The 24,901-nt window shown below is 36.1% G+C and overlaps 1 protein-coding gene and 1 long non-coding RNA gene across 2 annotated transcripts in view; one reads left to right on the forward strand and one right to left on the reverse strand.

Moving 5' to 3' along the window:
* MMP16 (matrix metallopeptidase 16) overlaps window positions 1-24,901 on the forward strand; it is a 395,775-nt gene that overhangs the window by 226,917 nt on the left and 143,957 nt on the right. The window contains exon 4 of the mRNA XM_055546719.1: window positions 13,905-14,209. Within this exon, the coding sequence (XP_055402694.1) occupies window positions 13,905-14,209 (305 nt within the window). The remainder of the gene's footprint in view (window positions 1-13,904; window positions 14,210-24,901) is intronic.
* Window positions 1,230-24,901, reverse strand: part of LOC129627101 (uncharacterized) — a 57,074-nt gene continuing 33,402 nt past the window's right edge. The window contains exons 2-3 of the long non-coding RNA XR_008702418.1: window positions 20,466-20,507; window positions 1,230-1,408 (exon numbers count right to left, since the gene is read on the reverse strand). This is a non-coding gene — a long non-coding RNA (uncharacterized LOC129627101). The remainder of the gene's footprint in view (window positions 1,409-20,465; window positions 20,508-24,901) is intronic.

Below are 24,901 nucleotides of genomic sequence, written 5' to 3' on the forward strand. Positions count from 1 at the left end.
TCCAATATTATTCAAAATGTTCCCGTTTACTAGATATGAAGACTTTCTTAAATCAATACTAATTAAGGCAATATGTGGTATTAGCACAGAGATAGACAAATAGTCCAACAGTGAGGAGGTCACAGGAATAGATTTATTCCTATATTTAAAAATATGATTTATGCCAGTGTAGATTGTGTAGATCAGTGGAGAAATGATGGGCTATTTTACTTATTAAGTTATTCTGAGATAATTGATTATTTATATGAAAAACAATGAAATTAGAGTCTTTATACCATATAAAAATCAATAAATACTAGTTGGATTAAAGTATATTATCAATTTTAGACCTATAAAGTTCACTCAGCTATGTATATTGATATTTACTCTTTTCATTTCAGATATTATTCCTTTTCTGACCTGATTTCCAAGCTTTTGATGGCATACCCTGTTTAGTCTCCCTGTATCATTAGGTACTAACTATACCATTCATTTTAAAAAGAAAGCGGGAAACTGTCGAGAATGATTATGTTTAGAACTGATCATAATTCTATTTTTGTTCAGTCCCTATACTGACAATTGTCTCAGTTAGTTTTGACTTTCAAATAATTAGGTGTTTATCCTTATAAACTTCCAGATTATTTTTTAACTGTTCTATTATTGATATGCACATCATGTGATTAAGAGTTTTGGAGTAAGAATGATCTGGATTTGAATTGTTGCTTTGATACTCGCTCTCTGTGAAGTCAGGATCAAGGTACTCATCCTTCCTAAGTCTTATTTCCCTTGTGTGAAAAGAGAGTATTATAACTATACCTGCCTCACAAAGCTTGGGAGACAAGTCAGATAGTAGGGGGAAGAAAAAAAAAAGCACAGTGCTAAAAATATAATCAGTACTTAATAAATTCTGATTGGTATCTTAACTCCTTTAATTTATCAGACAAATCCCAGAATTTGTTGAGAATATGATGATAGGATAAGAGAAAGTTGACAGTGAGAGCTAAGGCATATTGTCTTTTAATATATGTTAGGTGTTAAGACATTGCCTTGTGTATGATAAGTAACATCATTTGCTACTACTTTTTTATTTTATTTAGGAAAGTAAATACAAAATATGACACTGGAGCTCAAAAAGTAATTATTCATGAAAAAGATTGCTGAATGTGCCATTAGAGAATAAAGATAAAAGTTGGAGTCAGGGTAGTTGAATCTAGGTTTTATTTGATTGAAAGCTCATTATGAGCCAACAGTATAATGTGGCTCAAAAATAAAAAGCTGCAGTGTCCAGATTAGAGCTATAGAAATCAAAGTGTTAAAAAAGTGGAGATGCTAATTTTTTTCTTTGCTTTGCTGGCCATGTCTTATCTCATGTATCCTTTTTGCCTTGTGCCACCACATTTTAGCTGCTTCTTGGCAAATGAATGTACACCTATAAAAAGAAATCAAAATATTAAGAGATCTTATATACAGTTTGCATGAGGAAGAGCTCAAGATTAGAGCCAAGGATTCTCAACATGGCGGAAGGAGTATTTATGGGAGAAATTTCCTGTTATTCTTAAATATTTAAAGGCTTTCAGAAAAATCTAATATTTTGAGCTATTGGAAAATTAAACCATCTATCCTAAAAGTCTGTCCCATCATTGGAAACATATAAACCAGGAAATGTATTCACTTGTCAGAGAAGTTAGGGAACATGTGTGGAATGGTTGGAAAGTTTGATTACATAACTTTAAGATGTCTTCCTATATTTAAAATGTGGGCTTGGAAGGAGCTTTCTATAATCAGTCTATTTAAAGGGAATGTCTAGGCCCTTGTGCATTCCACTTTAATGCCCTCAAGGTTTGATGCCTAGAATTGGGAACTTCTGAGGCCGTATAATGTATGTGTTCCTCCAGGTATATATAACTTCGGCTGATACATAATATGCATGCTGGTTATAAATGTAATAGATGTACTGATGGCCCTTCATCTATTACTTGAATCTTTATGGTCAATTTTCTTTTGGCAAAGTTTGCTTTTTGGATAATTAGGTGCCTGTTATTCAGTAAATGATTATTGAGCAGCATTTTGAAGCAGAACTGTCCATTGACAGATGAGTTAGGCAAAGGCCCTGCTCCTGTGGAGAATGTAGTCTAGTATGGGAGACAGGTATGAAAGTGAATAATTGTAAAACAGTGTATTGCATGTTACTTCAAGACCATACAGGAGCTTCAGTTCATTAGGGAACATACCCAGTTTATGCTACAACATAGAGTTTCTTCTCAATAAATAGTTGTTGAGTAAATTAATGAATTCGTAGTAGACTTTGGTTAAACTTTCTCCAAAATATTAACGGGACTTTCTGAAACTCCAATACTTTGGCCACCTCATGCAAAGACTTGACTCATTGGAAAAGACTCTGATGCTGGGAGGGATTGGGGGCAGGAGGAGAAGGGGATGACAGAGGATGAGATGGCTGGATGGCATCACCGACTCGATGGACACGAATTTGGGTGAACTCCGGGAGTTGGTGATGGACAGGGAGGCCTGGCGTGCTGCGATTCATGGGGTCGCAGAAGGTCGGACATGACTGAGCGACTGAACTGAACTAAATGAGTCCTACCTTTATCACATAGATCTCTATTTCCCAGGTTTACTGAGTATTATCTAAAACATATTTAGCCTAAATTCCTTTTCTCTATAAAATATAAACTCCAAAATATTTTATGTAACAAATGGCCAATGGGATTGGTATCAACTGCCAGATAAATCTATTTAAAAATTAATGGGTAGTTTTATTAACTGATATGATAGTACTATGTTATACTAACTGTATAGATTTCCCTAGTAAATTCTTCCTTTAGCTAACCTTGATTTCAAATTCATGCTTCTGTGACTACTGAGGTTACAACACTAGAAGTTGTTATTTCACTTTACCAGTACATACACAGAAAAGAAACCTAGAAACTGCTAAAGAAAGTCCCTCTCTGGAAACATTTCTTATCATTCTCTCTCAACCCAGTGAGCTCACTGAACTTGATTATCCTATTGACCAACCTGTGTATCCACTAGTTAAATAAGACCCATGTAGTCCCTGGGGTTGCAAAGAGTCAGACATGCCCTAGAAATGGAACAACAACAACAAATGCCCTACATGGAAAGCTAGCATCTTTGGAAATAGTCAAATATTTAACATCAGCTTTCCTAGAGGGACTCTATAGTCAATCTCTACTCTGATGATTTCTTGTATTTAAAAAAAAAAAAAACAAAATAAAGCCACATCAACTATACAAACATAATATGTATAAATGTAAATTAATCTATTTAGTTGTCCTCTGATAGAATATTTTGATACATTCTGGATAAGGATCTGCTGATAATTTAAATATGTAGTTTATTATTTTTACTCTTTTATATTCTTATCAGTTGTCTTTTCCTGGGTATAATAAATTCCATTTAATTGCTGCTGCTGCTGCTGCTAAGTTGCTTCAGTCATGTCCGACTCTGTGCGACCCCATAGACGGCAGCCCACCAGGCTCCCCCGTCCCTGGGATTCTCCAGGCAAGAACACTGGAGTGGGTTCTCCAATACATGAAAGTGAAAAGTGAGAGTGAAGTCGCTCAGTCGTGTCCGACTCTTAGCGACCCCATAGATGGCAGTCATTTTTAATAAAATGATAGTATGCTTTTTTGAACAACTATTTTTTTCTACCAAATTGAGTAAAAGCTATTTAGACTTGGTCATACCAAAATATCTTGACATAAGTATATCATATACCTTCTGAATCTTATCTAAATGTCAAAAGTATTCAAGTTTTTTCTTATATTGAAATGAGATAAACAGTACTCAAAATCTTAAAAAGATTTATTACCATATCATAACTTTATGGGCGATAATCATTATCAGTATATAAAATTTTATTAGAGAATTGGTATGCATCCAATATATAAAAACTAGAGAATTCTGACTTTACAAAGTAATTTTAGGCATTGGGTAATATTTACTGTCTCCTGAATACCTACAGTTTATTTGATTTGAAAGTGATGAAACCTTTGTCAATGTCCTTGTTTCACATTTCCTGTAACTTCTATTTAAATGAACAAATGTATGATAATTTTACATTTCACAATAATTTATTTTAAAGAACTAATAAAGAAAAATAATTCCTATAGTTTTTGTAGAGTTATGTTAGTCTTTCTCACCAAAGTTACTGTTTCTTTAAATGTCAAATTCTCGCATTTAAAAAAATTACCCTAGAAATAGTGGGGTAAACTTAATATTTCACTTATCATGAATAAATTTTTGCATTTCTATTGAGAATTATAAAAGCAGAGTTTAAGTTTTCTTTTAAACTTTTAGTATATAATCAGTCAGTTCAGTCTCTCAGTCGTGCCTGACTCTTTGCAACCCATGGACTGCACCACGCCAGGCCTCCCTGTCCATCACCAACTTCTAGAGCTTGCTCAAAATCATGTTCATTGAGGCAATGATGCCATCCAACCATCTCATCCTCTGTCATCCCCTTCTCCCCCTGCCTTCAGTCTTGGCCAGAACCAGGGTCTTTTCCAATGAGTCAGTTCTTTGCATCAGGTGGCCAAAGTATTGGAGTTTCAGCTTCAGCATCAGTCCTTCCAATGAATATTCAGGACTGATTTCCTTTAGGATATAATATAAATGTATTATATTATAATACATTTATAATATTGGATATATATAATATAATATAATATAATATTGGACTGGTTGGATCTCCTTGCAGTCCAAGGGACTCTCAAGAGTCTTCTCCAACACCACAGTTCAAAAGCATCAGTTCTTCAGCGCTTAGCTTTCTTTATAGTCCAACTCTTATATACATGACTACTGGAAAAATCATAGCTTTGACTAGATGGACATTTGTTGGCAAAATAATGTCTCTGCTTTTTCATATGCTGTCTAGTATATACTGCTGCTGCTGCTGCTAAGTCGCTTCAGTCGTGTCCGACTCTGTGTGACCCCATAGAAAGCCCACCAGGCTCCCCTGTCCCTGGGATTCTCCAGGCAAGAACACTGGAGTGGGTTGCCATTTCCTTCTCCAATGCATGAAAGTGAAAAGTGAAAAAGAAGTCGTTCAGTCGTGTCTGACTCTTAGTGACCCCATGGACTGTAGCCTACCAAGCTCCTCCATCCATGGGATTTTCCAGGCAAGAGTACTGGAGTGGGGTGCCATTGCCTTCTCTACCAAACACCAAAATATTTACTTTTTTTTCTTATTTTCATATTACAGAGAAACTGATACTCTAATTTTGGAAAAGATTCATCACTCTGTTAAAGCAGGAAGGAGAAATACTCCATTATTAGTACACATTTTTTAAAATTCAGTGAATTGGTATCGATTCAATGAAGTTAAAACTAGAGAATCCTGACTTTTAACAGCAACATTAAAAATAAGTTAACATAGTTTGCCTTCAGTATCAATTGTTCTGATGAAAAATGATGTCTTAAATTTCTCATTAGGTCAATTTTATTATGTAATGTTGTGTAAGATGTGATTATTAAAGATAATATTTAGTATTTTTAAAGTAAAGTGTACAAAATTTACCAAACTGAAAGTTTAAGAGAATCACTAAGATAGCATCATGAAAATGCCCAGTAGAGAATTAAAAACTGAAAATATTGTATTAAAATGAAAAATGTAAACTATAACCATTCTATTTCTGCCAAAAAAGATAAAGTAAAAACACTTTAAAATTAAGTCACTTTGTTTTTCAAATATAATGTTTTTTTAATTTTACTGTATCATATTTTTGCAAATACATATTAGCAATTTTATGTATTATATACTAGAATATCAAGAATAACAGTGTTAGTTTACTTTTAATATCACATGATCTCTCTGCACCCTTAATTATTTCAGTTATTAGTAAATACAAAATACATTTCTTAATGGCATACAGATTTCTAAATTGTTTTTTGTGTGCACCTAAGTCAGAATTCCAGCTCTAACTTTGAAGTGCACTAATGTATCATATATATATATATATTATTTTTTATTAGAATAGAGTTGATTTACAGTTATGTGTTAGTTTCAGATTTACAATAATGTGAAACTATATATATATATTTATTTTTTTTCAGGCTCATTTCCCACATAGACCACCACAGAATAATGAGTAGACTTCCATGTATAATACAGTAGGTCACGTTTAGTTATATATTTTATGCATAGTAGCATGTTTATGTAAATCCCAAACTCCCAACCTATCACTTTCCCCCACGTTTGCCCCCTGGTAACACAAGTTTGACTTTGAGGTCTGTGAGTCTGCTTCTGTTCTGTAAAAAAGTCTATTTGTGTACTTTTTATTATATTCCACACATAAGTGATGTCATATGAAATTAATCTTTCTTTGACTTCACTTAACATGATAATCTCTAGGTCCATCTGTGTTGCTGCAAATGATATGGTTTTGTTCTATTTTATTGTTGAGTAATATTCCATTGTATACATGTATCATATTTTCTTCATCCACTCCTCTGTTGATGGACATTTAGGTTGCTGCCATGTCTTGGCTTTTGTAAACAGTGCTGCGATGAACACTGGAGTGCATGCAAGTGGGAATGTAAGTTGTTACAACCATTAATGAGAATAGCACTGAGGTTCCTTAAAAAAGATGTAAAACTCCCATATGATCCAGCAATCCCATTCCTGGGCATATATTTGCAGAGAACTACAATTTGAAAAGATACTTGTGTCTTGTATTTATTAATGACATCACAAATATTGTAGTTAAGCACGTTTTGGAAACTCAACAGTGCATAGCTTTGAAAAACATAATGATGTGTTTTCAAGTCCAAATCGTACTCCACATTTAATATTCTTTATTATATTGCTTCATTTTTCTCAGAACCACTGTATACTTATATGTATATCATACAATACAATTTCATTTATTTTCTTTATTGTAAGGTTATCCTGTTTTTGAAAATAAAGCAGTTTCTCCATTACACATTCAATCCAACACTGCTACTGCTAAAGTCGCTTCAGTCGTGTCCGACTCTGTGCGACCCCAGAGACGGCAGCCCACCAGGCTCTCCTGTCCCTGGGATTCTCCAGGCAAGAACACTGGAGTGGGTTGCCATTTCCTTCTCCAATGCCTGAAAGTGAAGTCGCTCAGTCATGTCCGGCTCCTAGCGACCCCGTGGGCTGCAGCCTACCAAGCTCCTCCGTCCATGGGATTTTCCAGGCAAGAGTACTGGAGTGGGGTGTCATTGCCTTCTCCGAAATCCAACACTAATTCCCATTAAAAATTTATGAGCAGAGCGCATACTGAAATGGTCTAACTCTTCATATCTCCATGACAGCCTCTCTAGTACATGTCTCTAATTTCTGTTGCTTAAACTTCCGAAATGTTTTACTGCTTCCAATTTTGTCCCCCTTGTTATTTTTCATCAAGAGTAGTGATCTTTGTAAACTGGAATAATACCAGGATACTTCTCTACTTAAAACCCTCCAGTGGTTTGCTTTCACAGAAAATAACCCAGGTTTCCCTGGTGGCTCAGATGGTAAAGAATTTGCCTGCAATGCAGGAGACCTGGGTTCGATCCCTGGGTTGGGAAGACCCCCGGAGAAGGAAGTGGCAACCCATTCAAGTATTCTTGCCTGGAAGATTCCATGAAAAGAGGAGCCTGGCAGGCTACAGACCATGGGGTCACAAAGTGATCTTTGTAAACTGAAATAATACCAGAATACTTCTCTGCTTAAAACTCTCCAGTGGTTTGCTTTCACAGAATATAACCAATTCCCTGCCAATTCTCTTTCAATTCATATCACTGTACTGAGTGGTCATTTTGCACCAGTTCACTAAGCAGCCGCATTATCTGAACTGGCTGGAAACTCAGTCTGAGGCTTGTGGGGCTCCTTTTGTCACTGATATCTCATTTATCGTCTACTCATCTCACCTCCTCACCACTCATTTATAACCATATATAATTGTATTTTTATTGTTTATCTCTTATCACTAAAATAAGATCTACAAGATCAGAGACTTATTCACAGTTATATGTCTAGCACATAAAGTGGTACCCATGATGTAGTATGTTCTTTGAAATAATGAATCATAAAAATACTTGCTTCTGCAATCTGATAAGGTGGAAAGAAAATATAAGACTGCAAGGAAAATTAGACAAATTTGAAAGTTAAAACATATTCTGTATGCCCAATCAGCCATCAAACAGGTGATTAGGAAGGGAAACCATAAATAAAATAGAAGACAACCCTCAAACTGGGAGAAACTCTTTGCAAATGAAGCAACTGTAAAGGGATTAATCTCCAAAATATAAAAAACAGCTCATAAAGCTCATTTAAATAAAAAACCCAATCAGAAAATGGGTGAAGATCTAAGTAGACGTTTATCTGAAGAAAACATATAGATGGCCAGAGAGGACATGGAAACATACTCAACATCATTAATTATTAGGGAAATGCACATCAAAACTGCAATGAGGTGTCACCTCACACTGGTCAGAATGGCCTTCATCAAAAATTCTATAAACAACACAAGCTGGAGAGGATGTGGAAGAACGGCCCCCCTCTTCTGCTTTTGGTGGGAATGTAAATTAGTACAGCCACTGTGGAGGATGGTATCAGTTCTGTTCAGTCACTCAGTCATGTCTGACTCTCTGTGACCCCATGGACTGCAGCACGCCAGGCCTGCATGTCCATCACCAACTTCCAGAGTTTACTCAAACTTATAACCATAGAGTCGGTGATGCCATCCAACCATCTCATCCTCTGTTGTCCCCATCTCTTCCCACCTTAAATCTTTCCCAGCATCCGTGTTTTTTTCCAGTGAGTCAGCTCTTCGCATCAGGTGGCCAAAGTATTGGAGTTTCAGCTTTAGCACCAGTCCCTCCAATAAATATTCAGGACTGACTTCCTTTAGGATGGACTGGTTGGATCTCCTTGCAGTCCAAGGAATGCTCAAGAGTCTTTTCCAACACCACAGTTCAAAAGCATCAATTCCTCCGCTCTCAGCTTTTTTTATAGTCCAACTCTCACATACATACATGACTACTGGAAAAACCATAGCTTTGACTAGACAAACCTTTGTTGGCAAAGTAATGTCTCTGCTTTTTAATATGCTGTCTAGGCTGGTCATAGCTTTTCTTCCAAGGAGCAAGTGTCTTTTAATTTCATGGCTGCAGTCACCATCCGCAGCGATTTGGGAACTCAAAAAAATAAAGTCTGTCACTGTTTCCATTGTTTCCCCACCTACTTGCCATGAAGTGATGGGATTGGATGCCCTGAATGTTGAGTTTTAAGCCAACATTTTCACTCTCCTCTTTCACTTTCATCAAGAGGCTCTTTAGTTCTTCTTCACTTTCTGCCATAAGGATGGTGTCATCTGCATGTTTGAGGTTATTGATATTTCTCCTGGCAATCTTGATTCCAGCTTGTGCTTCATCCATCCCAGCGTTTCTCATGATGTACTCTGCATATAAGTTAAATAAGCAAGGTGACAATATACAGCCTTGATGTACTACTCCTTTCCCAATTTGGAACCAGTCCATTGTTCCATGTCCAGTTCTAACTGTTGCTTCTTGACCTGCATACAGATTTCTCAGGAGGCAGGTAAGGCAGTCTCATAGTCCCATCTCTTGAAGAATTTTCTGCAATTTGTTGTGATCCACAAAGTCAAAGGCTTTGGCTTAGTCAATAAAGCAGAAGTATGTGTTTTCTGGAACTCTCTTGCTTTTTTGATAATCCAGTGGATCTTGGCAATTTGATCTCTGGTTCCTCTGCCTTTTCTAAATCCAGCTTGAACATCTGGAAGTTCACAGTTCATGCACTGTTGAATCCTGGCTTGGAGAATTTTGAGCATTACTTTGCTAGCATGTGAGATGAGTGCAATTATGTGGTAGTTTGAACATTCTTTGGTATTGCCTTTCTTTGGGATTGGAATGAAAATTGACCTTTTCTGGTCCTGTGGCCACTGCTGAGTTTTCCAAATTTGCTGGCATTTGAGTGTAGCACTTTCACAGCATCATCCTTTAGGATTTGAAATAGCTCAACTGGAACTCCATTACCTCCACTAGCTTTGTTTGTAGTGATGCTCTCTAAGTCCCACTTGATTTTGCATTCCAAGATGTCTGGCTCTAGGTGAGTGATGACACCATCATGATTATCTGGGTCATGAAGATCTTTTTTGTACAGTTCTTCTGTGTATTTTTGCCACCTCTTCTTAATATCTTCTGCTTCTGTTAGGTCCATACCGTTTCTATACTTTATTGTGCCCATCTTTGCATGAAATTGTTCCCTTGGTATCTCAATTTTTTTTTTTAATATACCTCTAGTCTTTCCCATTCTGTTGTTTTCCTCTATTTCTTTGCATTGATGACTGAGGAAGGCTTTCTTATCTCTTTTTGCTATTCTTTGGGACTCTGCATTCAAATGGGTGTATCTTTTCCTTTTCTCCTTTGCCTTTAGCTTCTCTTCTTTTCACAGCTATTTGTAAGGCCTCCTCAGACAACCATTTTGCCTTTTTGCATTTCTTTTTCTTGGGGATGGTCTTGATCCCTGTCTCCTGTATAATGCCATGATCCTCTGTCCATAGTTCTTCAGGCACTCTGTCTATCAGATCTAAAACCTTGAATCTGGCAACTCGTTTCACACATGACATTTTACATGTTTCAATGCCATTCTCCCAAATCTTCCCACCCTCTCCCTCTCTCACAGAGTCCATAAGACTGTTCTATACCAGTCCAGGTTCAATGCACGATGCTGGATGCTTGGGGCTGGTGCACTGGGACGACCCAGAGGGATGGAATGGGGAGGGAGGAGGGAGGAGGGTTCAGGATGGGGAATGCATGTATACCTGTGGCGGATTCATTTTGATATTTGGCAAAACTAATACAATTATGTAAAGTTTAAAAATAAAATTAAAAAATAAATAAATAAATAAAATAAAACCTTGAATCTGTTTGTCACTCATACCTGTATGGTCTAGTGGTTTCCCCTCCTTTCTTCAATTTAAGTCTGAATTTGGCAATAAGGAGTTCATGATCTGAGCCACAGTCAGCTCCCGGTCTTGTTTTTGCTGACTGTATAGAGCTTCTCCATCTTTGGCTGCAAAGAATGTAATCAGTCTGATTTTGGTGTTGACCATCTGGTGATGTCCATGTGTAGAGTCTTCTCTTGTGTTCTTGGAAGAGGGTGTTTGCTATGACCAGTGCATTCCCTAGGCAAAACTCTATTAGCTTTTTCCCTGCTTCATTTTGTACTCCAAAGCCAAATTTGCCTGTTATTCCAGGTATCTCTTGAATCCCTATTTTTGCATCGCAGTCCCCTATACTGAACAGGACATCTTTTCTGGGTGTTAATTCTAGAAGATATTATAGGTCTTCATAGACCCATTCAACTTCAGCTTCTTCAGCATTACTGGTCGGGCATAGACTTGGATTACCGTGATATTAATGGTTTGCTTTGGAAACAAACAGAGATCATTTTGTCATTTTTGAGATTGCATCCAAGTACTGAATTTCGGATTCTTGTGTTGACTATGATGGCTACTCCATTTCTTCTAATGGATTCTTGCCACAGTAGTAGATATAATGGTCATCTGAGTTAAATTCACCCATGCCAGTCCATTTTAGTTCACTGATTCCTAAAATGTTGATGTTCACTCTTACCATTTCCTGTTTGACTACTTCCAATTTACCTTGATTCATAGACCTAACATTCAAGGTTTCTATACAATATTGTTCTTTACAGCATTGGAATTTAGCATCAGAGGATAATATGGAGGTTCCTTAAAAAAGTAAAAATAGAACTAACATGTGACCCAGCAATCCCATTCCTAGGAATATACCCTGAGAAAAAACATAATTCAAAAAGATATATGCACCCTAGTGCTCATTGTAACACTGTTTACAATAGTCAAGACATGGAAGCAACCTCAGTTCTATCAACAGAGAAATGTATAAAGAAGAAGTGGTACATATATACAATGGAATATTACTTAGCCATAAAAAGAACAAAAGAATGCCATTTGCAGCAAAATAGATGGACATAAACTTTGTCATACTGAGTGAAGTAAGTCAGACAGAGAAAGACTAATATCATATGATATTGCTTATGTGTGAAATCTACACAAAAAAAAGGTAAAAATGGACTTATTTACAAAACAGAAGTACAATCACAGATGTAGAAAACAAACTTATGATTACTAGGGATTAAATGGGGGAGGGTAAATTGGGAGATAAGGATTGAGATATACTTACTATTATATATAGAATAGATAGCTGATAACTTACTGTATATCACAGGGAACTCTTTTCTATACTCTGTATCTGGCTATATGGGAAAAGATTCAAAGAAAGCATATATATATATGTATCTGTATAACTGATTCACATTGCTATTAACTTGAAACTAATACAACATTGTAAATCAACTATACTGCAATAAAAATAAACAATTTCACTTGATTTTCCTCCTTATTTTCCTTGTATATAATAGATGATACTTATCATCAAATAGTCATTATAAGTCTTGTCTAGAATATGGACTAGAAAATAGTGTAAACCTTGTTTTAGTTGTGTAGTCTACATTAGAATTTAATATAATTGCTTCTTGAGTCAAGATATTTGGGTTAAAAAACTAGCTCTACCATTCTAAATTTTTTCTAAATTCATCCGAGATCCTTTGTTTCTATGACAGGTGTGAAAAACTCACCTGGCTCACAGTAAATGCTCAATTAAGTGTTTTTTTCTAAATGCTTAATTTCCTGCCTAATGTTGTAATTATCTTGGCATAGTTACAGATAGTTGAAATACAATCTGCATATTATTTTTCCAACACAGATTATATCCTGAATATTTTTCCATACAGCTAAATAGTTGAAAATAGCAAAGTCATTTTTGCTATTTAAAATTTCAAATCCTGTATATATTATAGCTGTAATAGAGACATCATAATTTTTATATCATTTAGCCTCCATGCAATAATAAAATAATAATATTAACCTGAATATTATACCCTCCTATGCATTAAGATATTCCCTTAGTGAAACTCATGGATTCATCAGTGTAAAGTTATTGGTTGAAATGGTCTGAAACTTACTTATAACCCCTGTGAAATTTGCTCTTTACTTTTTGCAAAGATATATGAACTTATACTACCACAATATAAAATACTTAAATATATATATATATTTGTTTATGTTCTATTTATAAAATAGTAAAATAAGTGATAAAAAAGAAATATCTGATCAGTGCTAAATAGAAAAAAATATATTTATAATTTTTCCCATATGTTATTAGCCTCAAGAAAAATAAGGTAACAGTGTCCAAGTTACTTCTTTAAATTCATATAACTGTTAAATATTTGTATTAAAGAGCTATATTCACTCACATGGCTTTGACTATGGATAATTAAATATATAAGAGAACAGTCGACATCAGAAACTGTAGTTAGCTGACCTTTTATTTAAAAAAAGAAATAACTTCGTATTCACTGAATTGTTCATGATATGAGCATAAAGACATTGTTTGAAAGTAACGTGTGTACACAACAGTGTGCCCCTAAAAGAAATTATTACTGTTCAGAAATTGAATTTTTTATTTCAGCTTAGAACTGCTGTACCTGTTTGATCATTTGGCAAAGCCGCCTTTCTATTATTGTTCAGGAGACAAAGTGATGATTGATCTAACTACCCCAGTGTTAACCATTCTGCAGAAAAGATCTCTTATAGCCTTGGTAGATGAATACTATACTGCTGAGAATTTAATGACCCAGCATAGTGAAATCTAGCTATATAGAGAGAAAGAATTAGTTTCTTTCCTACTTACTAAGAGACATTTTCTAATTTCTTTACTCAGCTTGTGATGAAAATATGTAAAAAGTCAATGTGTAATAGGTCAGATTATATATAATAACGTCATACTGATTATCCTTTTTTTCTAAATTTCAGTATAAAGAACGTAACTCCAAAAGTGGGAGACCCTGAAACCCGTAAAGCTATTCGTCGTGCCTTTGACGTGTGGCAGAATGTCACTCCTCTGACATTTGAGGAAGTTCCCTACAGTGAATTAGAAAATGGCAAACGTGATGTGGATATAACCATCATTTTTGCATCTGGCTTTCATGGAGACAGTTCTCCTTTTGATGGAGAGGGAGGGTTTTTGGCACATGCTTATTTCCCTGGACCAGGAATTGGGGGAGATACTCATTTTGACTCAGATGAGCCATGGACACTAGGAAATCCTAATCATGATGGTAAGTGCATAGTTTTATTATTTTATTTTGTTGTTTTTTTTTTTATAATGCCCAAGTAATTTGCTAATTTATAAACTTAAGCTCAACAAATAATTTGTTTTTAAAATCACCAAACAATATGAGGTCTTTTATAGCATTTTACAACAAGAATATGTATAAGTCATTACACAATAGTAATTTTTCATGTGGCTTTTGATTAAAGATTAAACCTTTATAGTGTACTGTATAAATACTCTAAATTGAATTTTGTTTTCTATAAAAAGTCATTTAGAAGATTCTATAATATTCAAGTCATGAGACATGCATTAAGCAAATTCTCCTGTTTTTTAACACTTAATTCCAGTGTTTCCCCTTGAAACTTAACCTTGTTTGACATTGGTGGTGTAGCTTCTACCATATCTTCTCTGTGTGTGTGTGTTGGGGGGCGGGGGGGGGGGGCTTGGGGTGGTTTCCATTATCACCTTTCTAATCTGTAAAATTTTTCTGCTTCTTTTTTGTCTCTTATCCTTTCCTTGGTCTCCCAATCCGATACAACTACATAAGTTATTGTTTTTATATTATATCTTTAGTTTTATAGAAACTAGATTCTTACAACTCCATTGCAACATATCTATCAGTTTTCTAATCCTTGCAATTATTCTGATATGCAAAAATAATGAAAAAAAAGCTCAGCTAGTTCAGTTACAACTCAAACAACTCCACAAGAGGTTTTCTTCAAAACATACATTTTACTTCACATGCACCACTCCCTTGATTCATGCTAAGGCACCAGCAGTTTTCTCCACCACTGATTTTACACCATGATTATTTGACCACAAGAAGTATTTATTTATTTCGTGAAACTACTACTATCTTATGTAATAGTGTTCCATGGAACACATTTGGAAAAAGTTGTGTTAAATACCCCTATGAATCCTTTTCTACCTCTAGATCTATGAAAAAATGTATAGTTTCAGGAATCTCTTTGAACTGACATATATTTAGGGGGTGGGGACATTCTTACTAATTTTCATTAGACTTCAATGTTCTTTCTTATAATATACAAACCAAGTTTTGACTTAAGTCTCTAATACCTAACACAGTGCCTGAAACAAGAATGTTGAAAATGTTTGTTTCTTTATACTTTATCATTTTAAAAGAGGATTTGAAGCATTTTACCAAAATAATATAACAAGTTGTTATGAGGCTTTTTAAAATCTGATCAAATAAAAAGTATTAGCATAAAAAAAAGAATATATTTTTCATGAATGTATTTTAATAATTACATAAGGAAATTCTCTTTGTTAGGGTAAAAATATATGTTGAAAAATTCTCATTCATTGAATATTAATGTCTTTATTATTATATAATTAATGTCAGTGAAATTCTTTGGGCAGAAAAAAAAAGCTCAACAGCTAAAAATATGGCTCCTTAATACAGAAAGCATGTGTTTCTTTCTAGGAAACAATTCATACTTCAAATTGTGTTTTAAAAATATTCACAGGATTACAAATTCTAGATTTATAAGATTCATAAATCAGCATCTCCATAATCCTTATAATCAAGACAGTTTTCTTTTTCACGACAATAAAATGTTAAAATCCAAGTATGCATTGTTTAATGACAACTAATCCATTAGTAAAACTATAAATTCCTCCTTGATGAGTTAAGCCCAGCCATCAAGTTAAGATTTGTTAGTTCATTAGAAGATTTAGCTAGCTGGATTAGTGTAATATCTTTGCATTTTTAGATCAGGCAGGGTTCAAATATATTATGGATAGAATGAACTAGATCAGGTTAAACTTAAAATAACATTAATTTTCAAAGAAAGAAAATATAATAAATAATATCCTATTTTCCAAAAGGAAATACAAAGCCTAGTATTAAACAAGATGATCTTTTGAATTATTGTAATAGGTGTATTTTCTATAATATAAAATTATGATTTCACTTTTAAGAACTGGTTTGAAGAATAATGGCAATTATGCTGGGATAATTCACTATAGTGCAATGAAAAGCCAGATACTTTGGAGTCAAACAGATGTATATTCCTGGCTAACTGATCATTAGCTCAAGAAACTGCTAACAAACTGTACACTTGATTTCATTCTTTATCTTGCATTGCAGTGCTGAAAATATTATAAGGAGCAATGCTTTATATTCAGGCATGTTTAACTTATTCTATACCTGAGCATATAATAATAAAATATTTACAACATGATAGTTGGCCCATAGTGGTTTGATACATAATTCATTTAAAATAAAATGTTTATTTTTATTAATATCACACAGGCATTCTAATGAAGTAGTTCACAGTTCCTCAAGGCAATTACTTAAATGGTTTTAAATAATGGAAAAATATTTTCATTCTAACTAATTGAGAAAAGTAGCACTTATAATGGTAGAGTTTTGCTGACACAGGAAAAACTGAAATTTGCTTTCAGGGAAAAGATATTCTTCTAAACTAATGAAAAGAGAAAATTGTATTTTATTCCAATACAATAAATTATTCCAATTGAGTCTAATTGTTAAAAACATTTTATGTCTATATCTTTGAAGTTGTATTGACTTTAGGGCCTCATAAATTTAATTTAAAAAATCTATATAAAGAAATGATGCCTATTAAATGGTCTGTATTTTCTCTTAAAATATTAAAACCATCAAGAAAGACTCACAGATACTTTAAATGTATCTTCTATTAGCTGAACTTTTCCAGACATGAACCAATACTTTTTAAAACTAAGTTTGTCTTTTTTTTTTTTTTTTTTTAAAGTATAGGGCATTTGAAGTGACATAGGAAATGAGAATTTTCCCACTGAGTTGAGTATGAATGGTATTATGAATGCTTATGTGGTTTGTGTGATTGAAGACTTTCTAGGAATATATATGTGGGAAAGAATTAAAAAATAGGAAATATGAGTTGGACGTGTACAATAAAGTCTGCGGACTTTTAACTCAGTCCATATATCTTGGAAAGCTCTTAGAGAGATGGGAATACCAGACCATCTTACCCGTCTCCTGAGAAACCCGTATGTGGGTCAAGAAGCAACAGTTAGAACCCCGATGGAACAACTGATTGGTTTAAGATCCAGAAAGGAGTACCACAGGGCTGTCTGCTGTCACCCTGTTTGTTTAACCTATACGCTGAGCACATCATGAGAAATGCTGAGCTGGATGAGTTACAAGCTGGAATCAAGACAGGTGGGAGAGACATCAACAATCTCAGATATGCAGATGACACCACGCTAATGGCAGAAAGTGAAGAGGAGCTAAAGAGCCTCTTGATGAGGGTGAAGGAGGAGAGTGAAAGAGCTGGCTTAAAACTAAATGTTAAAAACAAAGAAAGTAAGATCATGGCATCTGGCCCCATTGCTGCCTGACACATAGAAGGGGAAAGGTGGAAGTGGTAACCGATTTCCTCTTCTTGAGCTCCAAAATCACTGCAGGTGGCGACTGCAGCCATGAAATCAGAAGATGGTTGCTTCTTGGCAGGAAAACAATGACAAACCTAGATAGTGTGTTGAAAGCAGAGACATTACCCTGCCAACGGAGGTTTATATAATCGAAGCCATGGTCTTCCCAATGGTCACATATGGTCATAGGAGCTGGACCATAAAGAAGGCAGACACCAGAGAATTGGTGCCTTTGAACTGTGGTGCTGGAGAAGGCCCCTAAATGTCTCTTGGACTGCAAGAAGATCGAACTAGTTAATCTTTAGGAAGATCAACCCTGAATATTCACTGGAAGGACTGATGCTGAAGCTGAAGCTCCACTATTTTGGTCATATGATGCAAACTGTTGACTCATAGGAAAAGTCCCTGATGCTGGGAAAGATTGAGGGCAAAAGGAGAAGAGGGCATCAGAGGATGAAATGGCTGGACAATATCACTGATGCAATGAACATGTGCTTGGGCAAACTCCGGGAGATGGTGAGGGACAGGGACAGGGATTGTGTCGTCCATGAGGTCGCAAAGAGTCAGACACAACCGGGGGACTGAACAATCAGATCAGATCAGTCACTCAGTCGTGTCCAACTATTTGCTACCCCGTGAATCGCAGCACGCCAGGCCTCCCTGTCCATCACCATCTCCCGGAGTTCACTCAAACTCATGTCCATCGAGTCAGTGATGCCATCCAGCCATCTCATCCTCTGTCATCCCCTTTTCCTCCTACCCAAAATCCCTCCCAGCATCAGAGTCTTTTCCAAGGAGTCAGCTCTTCTCATGAGGTGGCCAGAGTACTGGAGTTTCAGCTTTAGCATCATTCCTTCCAAAGAAATCCCAGGGCTGATCTCCTTCAGAATGGACTGGTTGGATCTCCTTGCAGTCCAAGGGACTCTCAAGAGTCTTCTCCAACACCACAGTTCAAAAGCATCAATCCTGCGGCACTCAGCTTTCTTCATAGTCCAACTCTTGCATCCATACATGACCACAGGAAAAACCATAGCCTTGACTAGACGGACCTTTGTTGGCAAAGTAATGTCTCTGCTTTTGAATATGCTATCTAGGTTGGTCATAACTTTCCTTCCAAGGAGTAAGTGTCTTTTAATTTCATGGCTGCAGTCACCATCTGCAGTGATTTTGGAGCCCAGAAAAATAAAGTCTGACACTGTTTCCACTGTTTCCCCATCTATTTCCCATGAAGTGATGGGACCGGATGCCATGATCTTCGTTTTCTGAATGTTGAGGTTTGCTTTTGCACTCTCCTCTTTCACTTTCATCAAGAGGCTTTTTAGTTCCTCTTCACTTTCTGCCATAAGGGTGGTGTCATCTGCATATCTGAGGTTATTGGTATTTCTCCCAGCAATCTTGATTCCAGCTTGTGCTTCTTCCAGCCCAGCGTTTCTCATGATGTACTCTGCATAGAAGTTAAATAAGCAGGGTGACAATATACAGCCTTGACGTACTCCTTTTCCTATTTGGAACCAGTCTGTTGTTCCATGTCCAGTTATAACTGTTGCTTCCTGACCTGCATACAGGTTTCTCAAGAGGCAGGTCAGGTGGTCTGGTATTCCCATCTCTTTCAGAATTTTCCAGAGTTTATTGTGATCCACACAGTCAAAGGCTTTGGCATAGTCAATAAAGCAGAAATAGATGTTTTTCTGGAACTCTCTTGCTTTTTCCATGATCCAGCAGATGTTGGCAATTTGATCTCTGGTTCCTCTGCCTTTTCTAAAACCAGCTTGAACATCTGGAGGTTCATGGTTCACGTATTGCTGAAGCCTGGCTCGGAGAATTTTGAGCATTACTTTACTAGCGTGTGAGATGAGTGCAATTGTGCAGTAGTTTGAGCATTCTTTGTCATTGCCTTTCTTTGGGATTGGAATGAAAACTGACCTTTTCCAGTCCTGTGGCCACTGCTGAGTTTTCCAAATTTGCTGGCATATTGAATGCAGCACTTTCACAGCATCATCTTTCAGGATTTGAAATAGCTCAACTGGAATTCCATCACCTCCACTAGCTTTGTTCATAGTGATGCTTTCTAAGGCCCACTTGACTTCCCATTCCAGGATGTCTGGCTCTAGGTCAGTGATCACACCATCGTGATTATCTGGGTCATGAAGATCTTTTTTGTACACTTCTTCTGTGTATTCTTGCCACCTCTTCTTGATATTCTCTGCTTCTGTTAGGTCCATACCATTTCTGTCCTTTATCGAGCCCACCTTTGCATGAAATGTTCCCTTGGTATCTCTAATTTTCTTGAAGAGATCTCTAGTCTTTCTGACTGAACAACAGCAACATGTATTAATACATTTGATTGCCTCTTCACTTATGCTGTAGAAATATAATAATTTTATACATATGCATATCATTAAAAACAAAACAAAACAATTAATTAATATTTAGTGTTTCATTTGGATTAAAATATTGATGTTTCTTTACTGGTCCAATAAGTATATTTTTCCTATTGAGTGAGCTTAAAGAAAATGATTCTGCAGAATAATAGTTTTCAGAATTGTAGGCGATTAAGGGAGAAGTTAACTGTTCAATATATAACTCCATAAAGATTTACTGCTTAGTTGAAATTCACACTTTTAACTAGCAACAGCAGGGTGGCTAGCGTAATGTCCTATGAAGTATTGATCATTTATCAAAGGAAAAACCTCCCGCTTTGTTGTGGTACTGATGAATGTGTGGAGAATAAATGCATTCGTACATTCTAGCTTCTTTCTGTAAGACTGTCTTTTTGAATCACAAATATACAGGCACAATACTGACATCTTCAGTAATATTTTTTTTTGTTTCTTTAGTCCTCCAATGTCCCCTGGCTTACCTACCTGAAAATTTTCTTTTCTCTCCTATTCAGAGTTCTTAAGCATCTTGAAAACAGAGAAAGTTGAAAGTTTAGCAAAAATGCAAATGAAAGAGCCTCTTGATAAGTACCAAGCTCATTTTCCACAGCATATTGCTCAGTTAATGAAGGCAATTTGAATTCTGTCTACCTCTAAACAGATAAACAGTGACCTAGGCTGCCAGTACTCCTTAATTCATTGTTATCCACTTTCCTATCAATTTACTTATAGTCATGATACTATTTGAAAACTCAATCCAATACTCATTAAGTGAATTATGCAATAGTTACATTAAAATAAATAAAGGAGTACACCCCCACATTCACCTTTCGTAAGTATAATGCCTTCCCCCCCCCCCACCGAAGGCCTTTTTTTTTCTTAATGGAGTGGATAATAAAATATCTGCATAGTAATTCTAAATAGAAAAGTGTTACTGTGATACAATTTTTGAAGAGTATGCATTGGCTGAACGTGGGTTGGAAAATTTAACTCTAACAAAATGTTAAAATTCATTTTGGTCATCATTATCATATGGTTTCTTTGGCTACAGTATAAAATTTAAGTGGTAAAGTCAATGTAAACATGAACTTACCACAAGGAATAGTAATTTACCACAGTCATGGGAGTCCAGAGTGACAGTCTCCAAACAGAAATTTTATATATTAAAATAATGTATAGAACCATGACTGAGAAATATATAGATGCATAGCTTATTTCACCATGCAGTTCTACTAGCTATTCTATTAGCAAAAAGAATGCCTTACATTGGCTGTGTTTATTAGTATAAAGGTGACTTTGTAAAGTCAGAAGGTAATCAGGGGGTGCTCAGAGCTGTTGGGGTAGTCTATCTAAAAACTAAGGAGAGAGAGAGATGATGATAAATAGTTCATCTGAGACATCAAAATACTTAAATCTATTGCATCATTCAGTTCAGTTCAGTCGCTCAGTCATGTCCGACTCTTTGTAACCTCATGAATCGCAGCACGCCAGGCCTCCCTGTCCATCACCAACTCCCGGAGATTACTCAAACTCATGTCCATTGAGTCAGTGATGCCATCCAGCCATCTCATCCTCTGTCGTCCCCTTCTCCTCCTGCCCTCAATCTTTCCCAGCATCAGGGTCTTTTCAAATGAGTCAGGTCTTCACATCAGGTGGCCAAAGTACTGGAGTTTCAGCTTCAGCATCAGTCCTTCCAATGAATATTCAGGTCTGATTTCCTTTAGGATGGACTGGTTGGATCTCCTTGCAGTCCAAGGGACTCTCAAGAGTCTTCTCCAACACCACCGTTCAAAAGCATCAATTCTTCTGCGTTCAGCCTTCTTTATAGTCCAGCCATACATGACTACTGGAAAAACCAAAGCCTTGACTAGACAGACTTTTGTTGACAAAGTAATGTCTCTGCTTTTTAATATGCTGTCTAGATTGGTCATAACTTTCCTTCCAAAGAGTAAACATCTTTTAATTTCGTGGCTGTAGTCACCATCTGCAGTGATTTTGGATTATGATTGTTAATTTTATGTGTTAAACTGATTGGGCTAAGGGATACCCAGAGAGCTGGTAAAATATTATTTCTGGATGTGTTTGTGGGTTATTTCTGGAAGAGATTAGCTTTTGATTCAGTAGACTGAGTAAAGACCTTCCTTCACCCATGTAGGCAGGCATGATCCAGTCCACTGGGGGCCAGTGTAGAACAAAAGAGGAAAAGTGAATTCCGTCTCCCTTCTTGGTCTAAAACACATAAAAAGTACTTCTTTCCCTGATTTTATTCTTCAGAACTCCTGGTTCTTGAGCATTTGGACTCAAATGGAATTATACCCTCAGGTTCCCTGGTTCTTCAGTTTACAGAGAGTAGATCATTGGACTTCTTAGTCTCAATAACCTCACAAACTACTGTAATATAGCCATGTATATCCTATCGACTGTGTTTCTCTGAAGAATACTGACCAATATCATCCTTAAATATAACCCTTACATGTGGAATGCTCAAATTCTATATCTGATCCCCAAAATTATTTGAATAGGCCAAGTTTAAGATGCTTGAGTCAAGGGACATGCCTGATGCAAGCCAGAGAAAGTTAACCTTCTATAAGAGAGATTTTGTCATTAGTGTGCAAATACAGGCTTACCAAGAGGTAAACCTAGGCCTTAGCCACTTGTTTGCCACCTCCCCAACTTTTATGCTCATTTTGCAACTGTATATACTAGGCTACATAACATGTTCAGATGCTCTCAGGTTTTTGACTTTGATATTTGAGAACAGGAAGGGATAGTTGCCAGACAGATTTACCAAGAAACCTAAAAGTGCTATAGTCTGTGGGAATATTGTCTAGATCAATCTGTCTTGTATTTTTGAAGATACAGAAAGGACTCAATGTAACTGGACACTCAGGGAATTTGTTGTTGTTCAGTCTCTAAAGCAACTCCTACTCTTTGCGAATCCATGGACTGCAGGATGCCAGGCTCCTCTGTCATTCACTGTCTCCCAGAGTTTGTGCAAATGCATGTCTATTGAGTCAGTGATACTATCCAAACATCTCATCTTCCGCCCTGCCTCTTTTGCCTTCAGCCTTTCCCAGCAATACTGATATTTTCCCCAGCAGTCTTGATTCCAGCTTGTGATTCATCCAGTCTGGCATTTCACATGATGTACTCTGCATATAAGTTAAATAAGCAGGGTGACAATATGCAGCCTTGTGGTACTCCTTTCCCAATTTGGAACCAGTCAATTGTTCTATGTTCACTTCTGTTGCTTCTTGATTGCTTACAGGTATCTGAGTAGACAGGTGAGGACGTCTGGTATTCCCATCACATTAACAGTTTTCCACAGTTTTTTTTGTGATCCACACAGTCAAAGGCTTTAACAAAGTCAATGAAGCAGAAGTATTTTTTTTTTCCCTGAAATTTTCTTGCTTAATTATGATCCAATGAATGTTGGAAATTTGCTCTCTGTTTCCTCTGCCTCCTCAAAACCCAGCTTGTACATCTGGAAGTTCTTGGTTCACATAAAGCTAAAGCCTATTCTTTGGAACTCTGCATTCAAATGGGTATATCTTTCCTTTTCTCCTTTGCTTTTCACTTCTCTTCTTTCACAGCTATTTGTAAGACCTCCTCAGACAACCATTTTGATTTTTTGCATTTCTTTTTCTTGGTGATGGTCTTGATCCCTGTCTCCTGTACAATGTCATGAACCTCTGTCCATAGTTCATCAGGCACTGTCTATGAAATCTAGTTCCTTAAATCTATTTGTCACTTCCACTGTATAATCGTTAGGGATTTGATTTAGGTCATACCTGAATGGTCTAGTGGTTTTCCCTACTTTCTTCAATTTAAGTTTGAATTTGGCAATAAGGAGTTCATGATCTGAGCCATAGTCAGCTCCCAGACTTGTTTTTGCTGACTGTATAGAACTTCTCTGTCTTTGGCTGCAAAGAATATAATCAATCTGATTTCAGTGTTGACCATCTGGTGATGTCCATGTGTAGAGTCTTCTCTTGTGTTGTTAGAAGAGGGTGTTTGCTATGACCAGTACATTCTCTTGGCAAAACTCTATTAGCCTTTGCCCTGCTTCATTCCGTATTCCAAGGCCAAATTTGCCTGTTACTCCAGGTGTTTCTTGACTTCCTACTTTTGCATTCCAGTCCCCTATAATGAAAAGGACATCTGCACCAGTACACATGCACAAGAATGGTTTCATAATAGGATCAAATATAACAGCAAAAAAATAAGACTTGAAAATGTTTGTCAAAGGAATAAATATATAACTATTATTTACTTATTTTTAAAATGGACAGTCAAGTGGCAGGGAAGTACAGTTACTACTGCTATAGTTAACAATATAGATGATTCTTGACACAATAATAAGTAAAAAGAGTAAACTGCAGAAGTCTAGATGCAATATGATATCATTTGCTCTAAGATTCAAAAAGAAGCAAAACAAGATGCAGGCGTATAAATATGCTTTTCAAAGTAAAGGGAAGATGTCACAATTTTAAGTGTAGTGATTAAAGGAAGAAGAATGAAATATGAACTATATATAAGTAGACATAAAGGAGTCAGCAATAATTTATTTTGAAGTTGGGATAATGGATTTTCAGGTTTATGTTAGTATGTGGTGCTTCATAATTTACATGTGTTAAGAATAATGTTTTACTTGTGTCAATATTGCATAGTCAGTACAGATCCTAATCAAATATGCCATTTGCATTGAATAGAACTTTTCATGCAAAAAAAAGTGTTTGCATTGAGAGATAATTAAATTTTGACAGAGAAATGGGAAGAAGGAAATACTGAGACAAAGAAACTATATGGAAAAAATCATAGAATGTAAAATAACTTGGACATGTCTGTTTAGAACAGAGTTTCTCAACCTCAGCACTATTGACATTTTGAGCCAGATAATTTTGACGGCCAAGAAAGAGTTT

Source organism: Bubalus kerabau, chromosome 14, assembly GCF_029407905.1.
Source record: "Bubalus kerabau isolate K-KA32 ecotype Philippines breed swamp buffalo chromosome 14, PCC_UOA_SB_1v2, whole genome shotgun sequence".
Lineage (NCBI taxonomy): Eukaryota > Metazoa > Chordata > Mammalia > Artiodactyla > Bovidae > Bubalus > Bubalus kerabau.